Source organism: Apteryx rowi, unplaced genomic scaffold, assembly GCF_003343035.1.
Source record: "Apteryx rowi isolate R43461 unplaced genomic scaffold, aptRow1 scaffold_714, whole genome shotgun sequence".
Taxonomy (NCBI): Eukaryota; Metazoa; Chordata; class Aves; order Apterygiformes; family Apterygidae; genus Apteryx; species Apteryx rowi.
Genome location: NW_020450999.1, coordinates 256,812 through 273,134, shown reverse-complemented (window position 1 = coordinate 273,134; position 16,323 = coordinate 256,812). Strand labels below are relative to the sequence as shown.

The following is a 16,323-nucleotide window of genomic DNA, read 5'->3' as shown; positions in this document are numbered from 1 at the left end:
TTTGCACCATCTCATAAATCAAATGATCCCTTGTATCACTGAGTAGCTAACTATACACAACTCAATGAAGACTTAGTAACCAGCTAGCAGAAACTAGTACGAATTTGTGTAGCTCTCACCATAGCCATTGCTCAATTATGCTCAAGTGAACAGATTACAAAGACCCCCATACTTGTTCCAGCAACTGGAGAATGCACCATGCAACCCTTCTGCAACTTTTCAAATGGATTTTCAACTGCATTGAGATTTAATGTACACGCAAACAGATTCCCACTGCTTTACAGCTAGCCACAACAATTCTTCTTTCAAGTGCTCCTTATGAAATATGGGTGGGAACTTTAAGTTTCTCTCCTTTATACATGAAAACCAGGCTGAGTGGTTTTAAAACCCTGCTGCACAACCCACATGTAAACAGACACAAGCAGCCGCTGAAGTTCAGTACAACTTCTTGTGTGCTTACTTAAGTAGAATTGCATAATAAGGTCTGAGCAAGATGTAACTTGACAAAAGCTTTTTAAAACTGTTAGCAGCACACTCTGCACCCAACTGGCTTGTATTATGCTGCTGATGAGGGACTGAGAATACTTACACTATAAATTTAAGGATACTATCAGCTGCTAATTCCATTAGTTGAACTTTGATTACTTGAGTACTGCCGCTACTGACACTGCTGCTTTAAAAGGGCTAAACCTTCCATGGGGATTGGTCTCATAGAAGCCTCAGATTACAGTTTCATTTCAAATACCTTTTTCTTTTTTTTAAAACAAATAACAGAGCTCGCACTAGTCCTCCGGTTCTGTCAAAGCATTGGCCAAAAGCGAAAACTCATGCTATGCCACTGGGTATAAGATCTAGCCAAGCACCCTTGCACTCAAGGTTTCACTACATTTGTTATACCAATTAACACCAACTAAGGATTCAGCCCTTTGTTTTTCCATGCCTCAGAATCACTTTTTCCTTGCCAAATCTAATAACTGTTCAACTCTGTCCCACAGAGATCATTTACTTCTCTGAACCATCCAATAATGCATTGCCTGTAGTACTGTCTATAAGGGCTGGCACTTCCCACGTCACTTTGTTATTTTGAAATGTGCTCACTTTGTGTTTGGCCCTGAGAGCTGAGCACTGTGAAGTCCTGTGGACTCCAGGGGAAGCCTGCAGAATGCACACCTTGCAGAATCAGGACCCCGTCCCTCAGGGTGGTTCCAGGAACAGTTTTCCAATTGTTTCCATGGTTTTTCCATCATGTTTCCCAACATAACTTACAGGCACGTTATAAAGAGCATAACTGATGAAGTCCCTAAGAATATATTGTCACAGCTTTCCTGTACATACTATGGAACTAAATAATAGTTTGGGTTTGAGTTAGTGGACCTAAGTCTTTGAAGCAATGTATACTGCATACTTGTGAAAAACTTGTTTCTCTTTTACCTTGCTAATTAAAACCTGTTATAACTTAGAGAGCTTTTTTCCTGTTTATTTTGATAGTGAAGGAAAGACAGCATGATCTGAGGAAAAAAAGACAGAAAGCCATTTGGAGTTATCATCAGAAAATCTCTTCATTTTTCCACGGAGAGTGTAAAGATGGAGAGTATGGATCAAAAGAGAGTTATACAATTCAGGAACTGTGAGATAAACACTGAAAAAAGGGGGTTGTATTGGTGCAGCCAGAACTTCTAAACCCATACAGGAAAGGCTGTATCATGCTGATGCTTGATTTTCTTTCCTCTAGCACTCTCCACTTTTCATCTTCCCATACTGTTCTGAAAAAGATACTGAGCTGTCAGCTCATCAGGAATTCCAGTATTCCCCACATCTAACAAGAAACGTCTCAGATAAGAGTGCAGTCAAATTTTAAGTGGCAATCCACAGTAGCAGCCAAAGAGCAACTGCTGAAACTGTGCCCATCACATCAGCTTTGTTGTATTCATTGCAAAAGGGAGAAAAAAAGACTACACCTAAAGTAGTGTAATAGTAAAAAAACCTAAATTCATTACAATAGATTTAAGCTTTTAAAAAAAATTTTTTTTAGTGATACTTATTTGGAAATATCTGTTTTATTCACTTCCTGATCCTTTCCTCTCTGGGTAATGCAGTCATCATGTATTAGGCCTCAATTTGTTGACAATAAAAACACCTCAGCTCACACCATCATATAACTTTACATAAGAGCACACAGATATATTTTAAAAAACATGGAGTTTGTAGTGTGGAGTCTGGGAACCCTATTACCTAATCCTCTAGGCTTTTATTGTCTCATGTTGCAGTCAATCAGAAATTATTCAAATAGAAATAATGTTTTTGCAATTATTACATTGCTTTAATAAGAAATCACATAGCAGCAAATGGGGAATAACTTTGCCAACATCTAACTCTTCCCAGCTGAGGAATCAGGGTAGTTACTGTTTGTTTTTCTATGAAACAACACAGCATGTTCACTTTTCTACCACTTGTTGCACTTACAGGCAACAAAACTGACTGGATGAAACAACCAGTATCACCATTCAATCTGGCTTTTTTGACCAATACATTTTAACATGTGGAAGCGCATAACCTCAGAACACACAATTTATCTTATAAGTTATAATCAGCCCCAGTTATACTCAAGATTTCAATAAGATGCAGTAAAAACCTGTCCCAACTAAGTAAATAGGTTTTTCACCATCTTCCACATGGCCAGAATTCCCCTCTCCTAGCCAGTTTTTTTTTCTCTTCCTTTCTCAAATGGCTGTTTTCTATGATTTTCTAGTACAGCTTCCTGTTAAAACTGCCCTACTCTATCTCACACATTCTATGAGTTTTTTGGACTTGTATTTCTTTTAAAGGAAACTGAGATGGTTTCACTCTGTGAGAGGTCTCGTCTGATCTGGTTACTTGCTCCAGTTCACTGTAAAATTAAACTATGACAAATGTGCTTGAGTAGGAAACTATCTGGAGGAAATCCATTTCACAAAAAATACAGACACCTGTATGTTCTACCTCTGATTTTACTGAACAAGTAAAATTGGTTTTACTGGGTCTATAAAGTCTGAGAGCAAAAGGCATCTGTTGCCTTTTAGACTTCCTACAATCTAGAGCAAGTTGGGAGTAAAGAAAGTAATAGTAAAATATCAAAAGCGCCGTTTTAAGATTAAAGGAACAAAACATTAATGTATCGTTACTGAATGCGATTTTAGTGTTGCACGTTAACAGCAACTAGAACAAACATTTTCCATCAAGAAGCTAAATCTGAATACAAGAAACTTACATAGACATCAAGGACTTCATTTGTTGGGCCATCAGCTAAAAATGACTCTCCTGCAGTGCTGGAGATTTCATTTGGGCGTTTATACGTGAACATCGTCCCACCACCTTCGTATCTCCCAGGCCGATCAATTGCCCAATTCCCATTGATGATGGACCGTCCTGATCGACTCCGCAGTGCTGTTGAGGATGGGGACAAAAAGATAAGGACTTTGATCAGAAGGAATCATCTTTACATACCAGCGTTTAATCAGATTCACATACGTGTGTTACACTGTCCTGCTGTGTGACTGTTAAAAACAATGCTGTTATATTAACAGTTGTGCAAAAAAAGCAAGCTCAGAAACTTTGGCTGAACACTGCTTATATTTATGATGCAAGAAAGAAAAATCAAAGATACGCTGGATACTTTTTCAACAGCTTCTCCCAGGATGCCAGGCGGCACGCTCAGCCAGCCAGATGAGGACACTGAAAACGCCTGGATTCCAAGGAAGTGGTTTTCTCAAATTCCCCACTGAAGTGACTCTTTACTTAGTGGTTTAGTTACTGTAGTATAGAGATATAGTAAAACACCAAAGCAGACACAGATCACTACATTAGAGAAGCACCAAACAATCAAGTTTATTGAATCCATGAATATGCTGGGTTGGCAAATATTCTGGTTGTTCTTCACAAAGCCACTTGGCTACTGTTTCCTTTTCAAAACACTTTTCTTTTTGACAGAACATCTGCAAAGTCCAGATTCGCAGGCCTGTTTGGAATGACAAACTAGCTGAAAATGCCAGCATGCTAAGTGACTTTGCAAATCAGATACTAGACAGGGAAATATAAAATTCAATATGCAGTTGGGCAGGGCATCCGCTTTGTAAACACAGGCAAGTCACTCATTTGCTAGGTGCCTCTGTTCCTTCTTGCTTCTACTTCCTTCATCTGTCTATGTGACTTCAATTTTAAGTCCTTAAGTCAGAAACTCCTGCCATGTGCATATGCATGACTTTATGGAATATTACTGTTATGTGGTTTTTAAAATACAGTAATATCTTGAGGTCAAAACCATGTTAGACACTGTATAAGTACACAGGAAAGAGACGATCCCTTCCCCAAAGGGCTTATTCAGAGAATTTTCTATTTAATTATATGAACAAAGTTGTTTTTAAATACAGACTTACAACAAGACAAACAAATTTAATCATACCCTTGGCTGTAGGCTCTATATTGCTTGGCCATTTACTTTTTAATGCAAATTCAAGGCACTAGCTTTCATCTTATACAGCTTTAGGGTTGACCCAGTTACTTCAGGGACTGTTTGTTCTATCACAACAATTACAATACATGATTGAAATGTTCTCTGTGTTACACACATTATACAAGTAATTATTTAAGATATTGGGAACAACCCTAGAAAGGCTAAATGAATGGCCTAAATGATGGGAAATTAGATTTAATGCAGTTAATTCCAAGATAAGACATATTAGGGAAGAAATTTAACTGTTCTTGCATATTGCAGACATCTGAATTAACTGAATTAATCAGGAGAAACAGTCTTTGCTTTTACTGCAGGCCCTCAGTGAAAAACATCAGTGTGACAATGTGATGAGAAATGGTCACAAAATGTCAATGCAAAGGCTCATTATTTTAGAATAAAAAAGATAAGGATGGAGAACTACACTCCAAATATCATTATTCTTTTATATAAATTACTGATATTACTAAGTAGAGTACTATTGCCACATTTCAGAAAGTAGACTGATCCCTTCATTACGCTTTGAGCTCTCCCTTTTGCTGAAAGCAAACCTTTTGTATGAAAAACAAAATACGATAAAGATAAAAATGCAGAGAAGTATAAAAATATGGATTCAAAATCTATTATTCCTATCCAAAACCCTCCAAAATAAGGGAAAGTCAATGAAAAAAGTTTGTAAAATCAACAAGAACACTGTTCAAATGATGTGTCCACAGGACTACTGGATTCACTGCAACAGGAAGGCGTTGAGGTGAGTAGCTTAATAAGTTTCAAGGAAGGACTGGAGTGGCATAATTTTTTTTTTCAATTAATACCTGTAAGTAATGGGAAGGGAACATCCTAATATTCTACGTTTCAACCTAATATACTTACTACATATATTAGGTTAAGTCCCATAACTTGAGCAGATTATTTTATATTTGCCAACTGCATATTCTTACACTATCTTATGAAACATCTTACTTTTTGGTCACTATAAAATAAGCTGAACTAGACAGATCACTGGCTTGATCAGCAGAGCGTTTTCTACCCTGCTTGAAGACTGACCTGATACCCAGACCCAGGCTTAAAGACAATCAGGCACAGCAGAAGGCTGAATGGAGCGTGCTGGACGAAGGGACAGTGACACTTTCTGTGCCCTTGCCTTGTTAAGTTGTCAGGTCCAAAGCCTTTTTCTTCTGTTATAGGAGTGGTTGCTGCTGACTAACTTATTTTCTGAATTGGTTAACTCTTGGTGAGCCTGTTTAGAGAAGACGGCGTTAGCAAGACTTCATTGTGTTTTTGATAAATTTTATAAATAGGGCTTAGATGTAACCATGTACCTATGTTAGCTGTACATCCTAATCATTGATATTTGCTAATGAAAATCAATGGCTCCTAAGACAAAGTGGGAGACTGCAAACTACCAGTCTTCAGGCAAAAGCTAACTGGAATTTGCAGTAGATTTGTGATTTCAGATCAGCTTGCATTAGTTTGCTTCATAAATAAAGACAGGCAGAAACTGGGAAGCGCAATACTAGTATGTCATCTAACTACCATTAATACAATTTAATGCAGTTGTACAGGCTTTATTAATCCTTCCAGTAGTAAACTGATATATTCATACTGCTAGAGAGGCTAAGGACTCAGCAATCGACATTTGTCAGGTATGTGAGGTAACAAATGATATAAGAATAGGTGCAACCTGCAAACTGGAAATATAAATTAATGCAATCATTATTAATTATTAGTACTCCAGTTTATGCAAGAAAACATTTTTAATAGGAACAAATCTGTTTGTCTTTAAAAGGAAAATAAGCTAGTAACTAAACAGAATGGGTTTTAATCTACATGAATGAATTGAAAAGCTTTTAAATTTTTGTATACCCTTCTGTGTACACCATAACACTAACAGTTTGTTTCATACTTCTGGATAAAATGTAAAATGTAAAAAGGATAAGGATAAAAGCAATTATCTACAGCTAGGTTCTGAATCTATGAGAAAGAAGCCCATACTGTTGCCAGTCAAAATTGCAATCTTTACTTTCAGGAAATGCATAGTACCACCACGGTTCCCCTAGGACCACTTGTCCTTATGAAGAGCCTTGGCCAGTGAAGTTTCAGACTTCTATTTCTCCATATGCACAACACTCAGTGGATTTTACTGGCTAGACAAAGCTGTACCCACATAAATTTAGTAGGCATGAGTCCTGCTGGAGAATTTTCTGCCTTTTTGGACTCCTGAAGAAAAGCAAATCTGTATTATTCTCAAAATAACACCAGAATAACTGGCGTAATCAAGAACTTGATACACTTGGCTTGCAATAAAAATATTTGTCATAATCTTACTTAAATAAAAAATTAAAATGGCATTAATGGCCCTCGATCACACTCCGCATAAATGTACTCACACATTCTGAAATTTTATTGTACTTAATGCAAAATGTTTTTCTTTCCAAGAGCTGTCTTGCATCCATTTCCTTCCCACATGATGTTAATGAATTAAGAGACTCTGTACCATGGACACTAGCTGACAAGTATTTTATACAACATCAGTTTTATTAACCATGAAAATGGCATTATCATTCTTCATACAGTGCTAGGAGGTAAAGTTATGGCTCACACACTATTGAATACAGATTACATATGAAATTCATCCACACTATTTACATGCTACTTACCTTTGCTAGTTACATTTTAATTCAGACACCTGTGGTATAAGCTGCTTTGCAAAATCTATTGGATACTAGCTTTACATTGTTTATCTGGAACACTTCCATTAAAAGCTTATGATCTGAATATTTTTTCTTACACTGCTGTTAAATAAAGAATTATTAAGAACTCAGAAATAAAAAAAGAGAGAGCTGGCTAAGATTAAATTGTTGTTAATAATGAAGCTGTAGAAAGATGGCTGTCTGGGAAACTGAGAGTCCATTAAATTTTCATTTGAAACCCATCACATGACAAGTCTGAAAGAGGCCTCCCCATAAAAAGTGCCTCTTATGTTTTGATCACCCTGCAGTTACCACCTAAGCTCTGCCCCCGCAAGAATTTTTATCATGTTAGTATTTTAGTCAAAGCATGAAAAAGTATGAAAAGCTTTACCCTTAATTCCTCATTAAGGTACAGTCTGCAGCTGATTTCATCTATCTGAGGGCTAGCTTCTTAACTAAAACTGTGTTGTTTACAGGGTCTTTCAGTAATGCTTTGCACTATATATATGGAATGGCTCAGGCTACAGACTCTCATCAACATTTCTGCTCAGGCTACAATTCAATGACGAAATCTCAATGTGCTATAAATTAAGACTGGTATTTCAAGTATCTTCAGAATATTAATTTTCCTACAGTTCAGCTTGCAGCACTCCTTTTAAAGATGTTTTACAGCTCCTCTCTTCCTACCTATAGATTCCATACAGCTTCCTCTGCAACTGGAAAAAAACAGTAAGAAATAATTTAAATCATATGTAGCTGATGTGGTAGTACTGGAAAGTGAAGTTGTGTAAACAATACACTCGCATCCCCTCTCAAGGCCATTATCTGCAGTTACAAGAAGTTGATGTTTGATGGTTTGTAAGTGTAACTTTTGGTATCCTTATTTAAACCACATGACTGTGATCAGAAAATAAAACATCAATTTCTCCAGTACTTTAAAGATAATTCCATTATTACTGTTCCATTTTATTGCATTTTTCAATCTTGCCAACTTTCTCCATTTCTCCATTCCATCTCCTGAAGACAGTACTCAAATATGTGCTAACATTCCCACGACAGTAGCTAATAAATGTACCATTAGACATGAGATAATGGCTTGACAAATTTTCTGCTCCTCCGGGCAAAAAGTTGTTTCCAGAATTATTGTCTGATCTTTAATGGCAAAGGGTTACTTTAATGACACAGCCCACTTGGTTAAAACAGACCAGAAAGTCTTTCTGGCCCTTCTGAATTCTCAAAACAAAGTAAATAGCTGCAAGTTGGCCGCTTAAGAGGTGCTTCACCTGCCATATAGTAAGTATTAACCTGAACAATAAAATAACTCTCTCTCTCTCTCTCTCATGAGCTGTGCCTGTGGAATTGATTGCCTTGATGAAAGAAAAATGTCATGAGTGAGTCGATAAGTAATTGTGAGTCAGCAAAAGAGTATTACATGTACAGATTAGCTGCAGAGGTTATAGAAATTACTCTTTATGAAAAATTCTAATACAGTTCCAGGTACCAAACAAAGTTTGAATAAAATTAGTTTTCTACATATTGTTAAGTACCTAAATTAGCAACAAGACTCATTAAATTGACAAAGGAAAAAGATTTCCAACTTCTAGAACTTTTAATTTCATAGTATGGTCACGTCACACAAGAAGAGCCTCTTCTCATGACGTTTTCCTAAGTCTTAATTCTGGAGAAAGCCCAAAACACTCCTTTATGAAAATTAAATATAGCCAACCCAAATTTAATCTAAAAATATATTCAGCTTGATTTACAAGGCAAAGGTTCATATTATATCTTAATTTATCTAATTATTATTATAACATAATACAACAAAAAGACAAAGACAGAAAGAAAGAAAGAAACTGGACAAGTAAGAGAAATAAATGGCAACTGCCTCTGTAAGATAAGTAATTTATGGTGAATTCATGCCATGTGTCAGGTATTGCCAATATTACACATGTAGAACTTATGCATTATCAAACAGCATAACTTAAAGATAATCCAAAACATAAAGGGCAAACAGGAGTTTCTGTTTTATTCAACTTAATTGTTCTCACCTAAATATTTCTGAATAATGATGACAGAAGAGAAAAAGAATTGCCAAAACAGATTCAAGTATTTGCAAATAAAGATGGGACCTAATAATTAATTGAAAGTAAAAATAGCTTAGCATTAAATACTAATATATATGCTTACAAAAAGAAAGAAAATGTGTGTTTTACAGAGGAATACGTCTTTAACATGAGTGAATGATTCAACATCTAATAAGTTATCTTTCAAACTCTACTGTGAAAGTGCTAAATAGTTTTCAAGAGAAACAATTCTAGGCAACAGTTTATCTACAAGGAGAATTTACTGTGAAATTTTGGAACAAACATGCTAAACTAGTTTGGATTTGAACTTTGCAGGTGGGTAAGTAACGTAATTATTTCCTAGACCTATGTGAAGCACAGCTATCTGAGCAACTTCTACAATGCATGGCAACACTGAGGCTTTTTCCAGCGTAGCTGGCACTTGCGGCCAGTCAACTTTGTAAACCTTTAGCAATGAGGCTCTCAAACCCTGTTCTGTAGTATAATGGCTAACTCCAAATTTTTTTAATTAAGTTGCTTAATATGTTTTATTCTATGAAGAAGAGTAGTTAATTACTTTGTATTCTTTTTTACAGTAAAAAAATCTATGCCCTGCAATACACGTCTTTTCCAGACACAGTACCCTGCTAGGACAGAAATAGCTCTAATTTGGTATCTGGTAGGTGTTAGTTCCTAGCTAAATCATATCAATCTTAATGATCTTAACTATAACTTAAATAATTTGAAATTTTAGTTGAACAAGAAAAGATGATGAATACCAGTTATACCTCTGTATCTCCTGACTCTCTTTGCTCTTTTGCTCCTAAAAGCAAAGAGAGTCAGTGTAAAGGATATCAAAAGCCTGCAGCATGTAGTTATTCAGTATGCAGAATTCCTGCAGAATGGAATAATAAATTAAAACAATAAAAGCTATATTCAAACGTTACCTTTTCTTAGCCACCTTTTGCAAGCAAGCTATGTCAGAATTTCTTGTTAGTGAAACTACAGCTAGTCTGTCTGATCTACAGGGAACTTTATTGATTCATACCAGCACTTTTAACTGTGGGCAATAGAAGTAGTGGTCAATCAGCTGAAAATCAGGCTAATTTTTTCCGATGTGCAAGGTAAAATAGAGTTTCCATTTTATTCATCCTTATGTCCCTCATATGGAGGTTTTCACATGTCATCTATGTACACATTCAGATCAAGTCTATACAATGTCAAACACAGCTTATAGTAAATGAAGTATCTCTGCTCTGGCACTGCAAATGCATAGAACAGATGCTAAAAGTTTTGTATGATCCAGAAAGAGTATCAGTGTAGTATTCCCAAAGCAAGAACATAGCACAAAGTCCTATTTGTACTTCAGAAAACTGGAACTATCCCAAGCCATAGAGCAGTCTGGTATTTTCTGTAACCTTATTGCTGAAGGATTCTTATTTTTCTAACTGCTTCCTATCTGAAGAGCTGGAGAGAAATATTTTATGTGTAGGTCTAGTACCTAGCTATCTACAATACGTTTTCACCTAACATTATAGTATGTAGGCACAATACCGATAATACTATTCATTTAAAAATTACTTCCCATCTTGAACTAAACCTCTCAAACCTGGCAGCAGCACTAATACCCAGAGTAATCTAGTTAATTTATTTTCTATCCTAAGGCCTTTATGGTCTGGGAGAATGGTGTCTTTAAGTCCTACTTAATTGCTTTAGAAACCACATAAAGTTTTCAGACAGACAAAATCAAAGTTATTTCCTGTATATTAAAATGATTATAAAGTGTCTCTCATTTGGTCACGACCCAAACAGAGAAAAGCAGAGAAACAATAAAGAAAAATACGGATAAGGAATAGCAATGGGAATAGTGCACTCCAGCATGACTAGAAACTTGCAAGTTATTAAATGAGCGTGCAGGATGGTAATGTGAATTAACAGGCCTTCTCTTCCGGCAAGACCACCAGGTGCCTGCAACCGAGATCAGTGGGAAACAAAGTCAAGTCCGGGGCTGTTGAACTTAACTGCAAACGTCTCACTGGTAATTTAGGCAGGTGAATCTTTGATGAGCTGCAGAGGAAGGATGCACCCAAGATACAAGTCAAAGATTGGTAGAACATGGTAAAAAATTACCTGATAAACCCCCTCAACAGAGGGAGCTACAAAAGGTGAGCAGGTGAGATGGATGGTGCTCTCAAACCACATCTGGTTTGCAGCTGGCAGTTAAACCAAAGTGGCTTACGGGCAAGTGTAGTGACTACCCTTATTTATATCCCAGCACAACAAGTTTTACTCGACACATCACATTTGGGGCATATTTTTGGTATTTTACTTCAGTAAGCTCTTTTTTTTTTTTTTTTTTTAGTTCTGTTGCAATTCAAGTTGAATTAAAGTTTAAGAATGTTTTGGCAAAACTAGTTTGCTTTAGAAACAACGTCTTCCCAGCATCTTCAGAGACAGAAACAACGCAATAAATAATATGACCACTTCTGAATAAGCACTATGATGAAAGGTGTGAAAGAAACACACAACGTCTACTCTTTATTTTTCCTATATGAAAATAAGTTATATGGAGCTTTTAGAGATAAATCTAAAATATTTACAAACTGGATTATGAAGACCAGTGCAGAATGGTTTATCAGCTATCAATAAACCATGGAGATACCATTTGGGGACTTCTCAAGTGAGATAAAAACTTCAGTTTCATGGTAAACCCTAGGCCTAATTTGGTGGTGGGAAATTTAACTGTAACAGAGCCCTGGAAGGGGGGAGTTTGTGGGCAAAGTGCAGCAAATGGACTGCATCAAGGTGGCCATTACTGGGAACAGCCCAGCTTGACAGCCTCTTGGTCAGCTGCCACACCACAAGTCTTGCAGTGTAGCTTTTAAAACCACTGTCTACTTCTTCATACCTATAAGTTGTAAAACCCTCTCTACAAAAGTACTTAAAAACAACTTCAGAGACAACATTTTCTTTTTCCTATTCAGTATGACAAAATATAGCTTGCCTTCATGCCCCTGAGACTTGCAGTATGGAATATATGGTACATTTTAAGTCATTAAAGAAACATAGCATAGTGACTACAATCTAGAAATAACCTTAAGTTATAGTATACAGTTTTTAGGATACTTAAAGCACTTCTGATGCATAAAGCGAAAAATAGACAAATGCCTGGAGTCTCAATAATCTACAAATTTTGAAATAATGAAATATGCATTAGTACAAATTGATTCTCCTGAAATAACTGCTTTCCAAAAGTACAGATATTTGTTGATTATTGGAACACACCTTAATATCTTAATTACAGAATATTTGGGAAAAATTTAGCATGCTCGTCTCATTATGAACTGAACTGTGCATTATTTGCCTCTAACCTTTTGAATTCAAACTCCTACTGAGGTCACGGCAAAGCTTCCGCAGGACTCAGAGCTTAATTCAAAAAATATTAGTAGAGCTAAGAATCTTGTAATCAGCATGAATCAAATGGTTTTGAACAGTCTGATTCTACAAAACCTTTGTTCTAATGCCAACTGAGGATATTAGAAGATGGTCAGCAGTTCACTGACTGGGCCCTAAATCACTATCAGATTGCATACGCTCAGTCTGAAAACAGCATCTCTGCAGGTGTGACACCTTCATCTCTTGCATTCTATTTGGTTTCTTCACTGGCAACCAGGACAGCATAAGGGCAGAGAATTTCCACAACAAAAATTGGGCATCTTCTAACTGTTCACAGCTGAGACAAAGTCTTGCCGAACTTTCAACAGTTTTGAAAGTTCAAAGACACTGTTGGTCACATTAACAGTGACAGAAAGGACCAAGACCAGGAGTTGGACTCTTCAAGGGGAAGTACTATACAACCTTCTATAAATACATTATCCTAACCCAGAGGAGTAATTTCTAATACAAACTTTAGGACCAAAAAAAACCCAAACAAAAACAAAACTGTGAATGCTTCTGCTCTTCTGCAGTCCAGGAAGGAACAGAAGCAAACATACTACACAAGCACAGTATGATTTTTCACATGGTATTCAGAGCCTTTACCTCATAATAATGATTACATAGAATAATTGGAAAACAGCTGAATGGCATCCAGTCATTTTTATTTTGCATAGAACATACTCACTACAAACTACAGTTCCCCATTTTTCTAAGAGGACTACAGCAAAAACAGGAAAAGCATCACCATAGATTACTTCAGCCACACACATCATCCATAGAGTCCAGCTGTTGAGAGGATCACTCACCCCTAAGGACACTGACCTCTATGTCCTTTACTTCTTGTCTTTCTCACTGAATATTACAATGAAGAAGCCCAATTAATGCAACCTAATATAGAATTTGCAAAGTTTGAATGCGTACATATTAAGAGGTAGACTGGCACCATCATCGTCTCTAATCATTCATGAAACTTCATACTATCAAATGCTAACACTGCCTTTTGGTTACTACCAAGTCAAGGTGGATTGTAAGAGCTGCCAATTCAGAACTGAAAGGCACTACCATCCTGTAACATTATCAAGCTTGACAGCTACGTGCTCTCTTAAGAAAACAGCGTTATTTTTTGATACTCACACTCTCATCCAGAATACTGCACTACCTTGTTTCACAAAGTAATGATACGGGCAACTAGGAAAATCTACCAAACAGCAGGAATTTTAAGTAAAAGTACTTATATTTTCTAAATAAAATGTTGGGAAAAACATTTCTACTTCAACTGTCTCAACTAAATTCATTTGTGCATTCAATTAAATCAAGCTTTTTATCATGTACAGCATTAAGCTGCAACAATAAAATCAGTTTTTCATTTACTGGAGACTCTTACAAGTAATAACACCCGCTAATAAGAAACCTAAAGCAATTTAGATTTCTTTATAGAATGATTCTACTAACCTTTGTAACTTTAGTAGGAACTTGGGGAATCACTATGGTGTCAACTGAAGAGGAGGAACATTTCTAGAAATAAGTTTCTTTCTGTCTTTATCATTCTTTTTTCACTATATCATTTCATCTGAAGCCTCATAGGGCACCCACCATGTTTTAGAATGTCATCAGTAAAGCTGTCACTAAAGGGCCAGGCAGGAAGATCTCTAAAGAATGGTCATGTCATATCAAAGAAACCCTACCTTGTATTAGAACAAATTTGATACAGTGAATTGCATTAAATCAATTTTTCCAAGTTTTTCCCAAGGTTCTGCTTTGGCAGGTTTTACACTTCCATGCTAAAACAACCCAAAAAAGCCAGTATAAGAGATTTATGCTCTGTTGTCTTAGGTCTAACTTACTGTTGTTTCAGCTGTGCAGGCACAGAAATATTCTGGATGCATTTCCCAATGATTATGAGAGCCATGATTATTTTTTTAAACAACATGGTCTAGTAAATTGGCATCAATTTAAAGCCTGGGCAGTGTAATTGTCAGTGTTAGAATTGAACTAGAATGATTAATGGTAAGTTAGAATGGGTGGATGGGAATTCAGCTGATAAAAAATAATTATTCAAAGAAAATTAAACTTTAACCTCTATTACTGATTATAAGCTGGCAAAGCAACAGTTTTTCTGAATCTGTAGTTTTGTTTTACAGATCTAAGTTACATATTTATATATGACACAAATAATACAATCTTTATTATTAATACTAAGTGAGTATTCTGGCAGACAATATTCCTTCAGGGTTCATTTATTTTTTGCTGTTCACCTTGCTTGGTCACTTTGCTACCATTCATTGAGAAGGCTTACAGAGACCAGCTCTGCGAGTTCCACCTCACTTTCTGGGCAATTTCCCTTTCTGGACTGCACGCGAGTAGCAACCATAGAGGTATTTGGAACGCAATTGCTTCCAAAGACATACTCAAAATACACAGAATGTTCAAAACATTTTTGTGAAGACAGTTCTTTAAGTCCTCATCCTTCTGCTGTCTTATCTACTTCACTTAACCTTGGTTTTGGTCCAAAAATCATCTGACAGTCTCTTAAATTATGATTCTCTGGCAATGTCCTATAAATACTTTGAAGCATTTTTCTTTTGACTGACTATATCTATTACAAGAGGGTCCAGTATTAACAGACTGATAAAGCTAAACTACAGTGGCTTTTGGTGCTTTATTTGTAAGCTGCATGCTGGGCATGAACGATCAGTCACGTTGCAATTCTCCCTTATGCGCGGAGACATTTCAGCGCCTGCAGCACTGCATGCACCAAAGACAAATTACTGCCAATGGTTCCAAACACGTGTTGCCTGGAGGAGACACACAGTCTCCTAACGTTTCAGTTTAGATTTTCTGACCACCACTCTAAGCTCACAAAGGTCCATTGCTCAAAGCAGTCTAAAACCAAACACCTGAATGGCCTTTCTGTACTGCCTACAGCTGTACTAGCCCGTAAAGCTCAGCAAACAAAGCCAGGCAAACCCCCAAATCCACATAATACTACTTTGACACAAAATGAAATATCTCGCTTTGGTTTCAGAGTATTAATACTTTTGGTCTGACTTCGAAAAATGTAGACTGAATTTAAAATTTAATTGTGTCAAAGTAAAAATCCAAAAATATTGTTTCAGAAACATCTGTTGCTTTCCCTAAAAAGTTGTGATCAGAAGTACTTGCCAAATTTGCCACAGATGCATAGTTTCCATCCTGCCTCAGCTTTTTGTTGAATTCACTACTTTTCGGCAAGTATTTCGGAAGTTTTAATTACAACAACAAGTCAATTTTGGTTCACTTGATACAATTCTCTTTTTTTCTCCCTATATATTAAATTATCAAATTTCTAATGCGGCACTATGGGCAAAGCTTCATAGTTAATTACTGCTGTCAATACCATTTATTTCTTTCATGATAGTTTCCTGATCTTCCACAGAGAAGTGAGTTTAATCTTGCTCTGACTCGCTCATGTGCCTGTACTTACAGATCATCTCAGGCAACAAGTCCCACTGCAGCTTTCAGAAAATTCCTAATTTTTTTCTACCTACAAAATGAAGATACTATTTACCAGTGTAAAGGCAAAAGCTTACAGTTCATTGCTGTAAACTGAAGGGCTTATTTTCTGCCTCTGCAGTAAACAGTCATCTTCATTAAACTGTTGCTC

General features: G+C 36.4%; 1 protein-coding gene across 1 annotated transcript in view; it reads right to left on the bottom strand.

Moving 5' to 3' along the window:
* Positions 1-16,323, bottom strand: part of THSD4 (thrombospondin type 1 domain containing 4) — a gene marked incomplete at its 5' end in the record, with an annotated part of 243,529 nt that overhangs the window by 33,038 nt on the left and 194,168 nt on the right. The window contains one exon of the mRNA XM_026087391.1: positions 3,248-3,423. Coding sequence (XP_025943176.1) covers positions 3,248-3,423 — 176 coding nt within the window. The remainder of the gene's footprint in view (positions 1-3,247; positions 3,424-16,323) is intronic.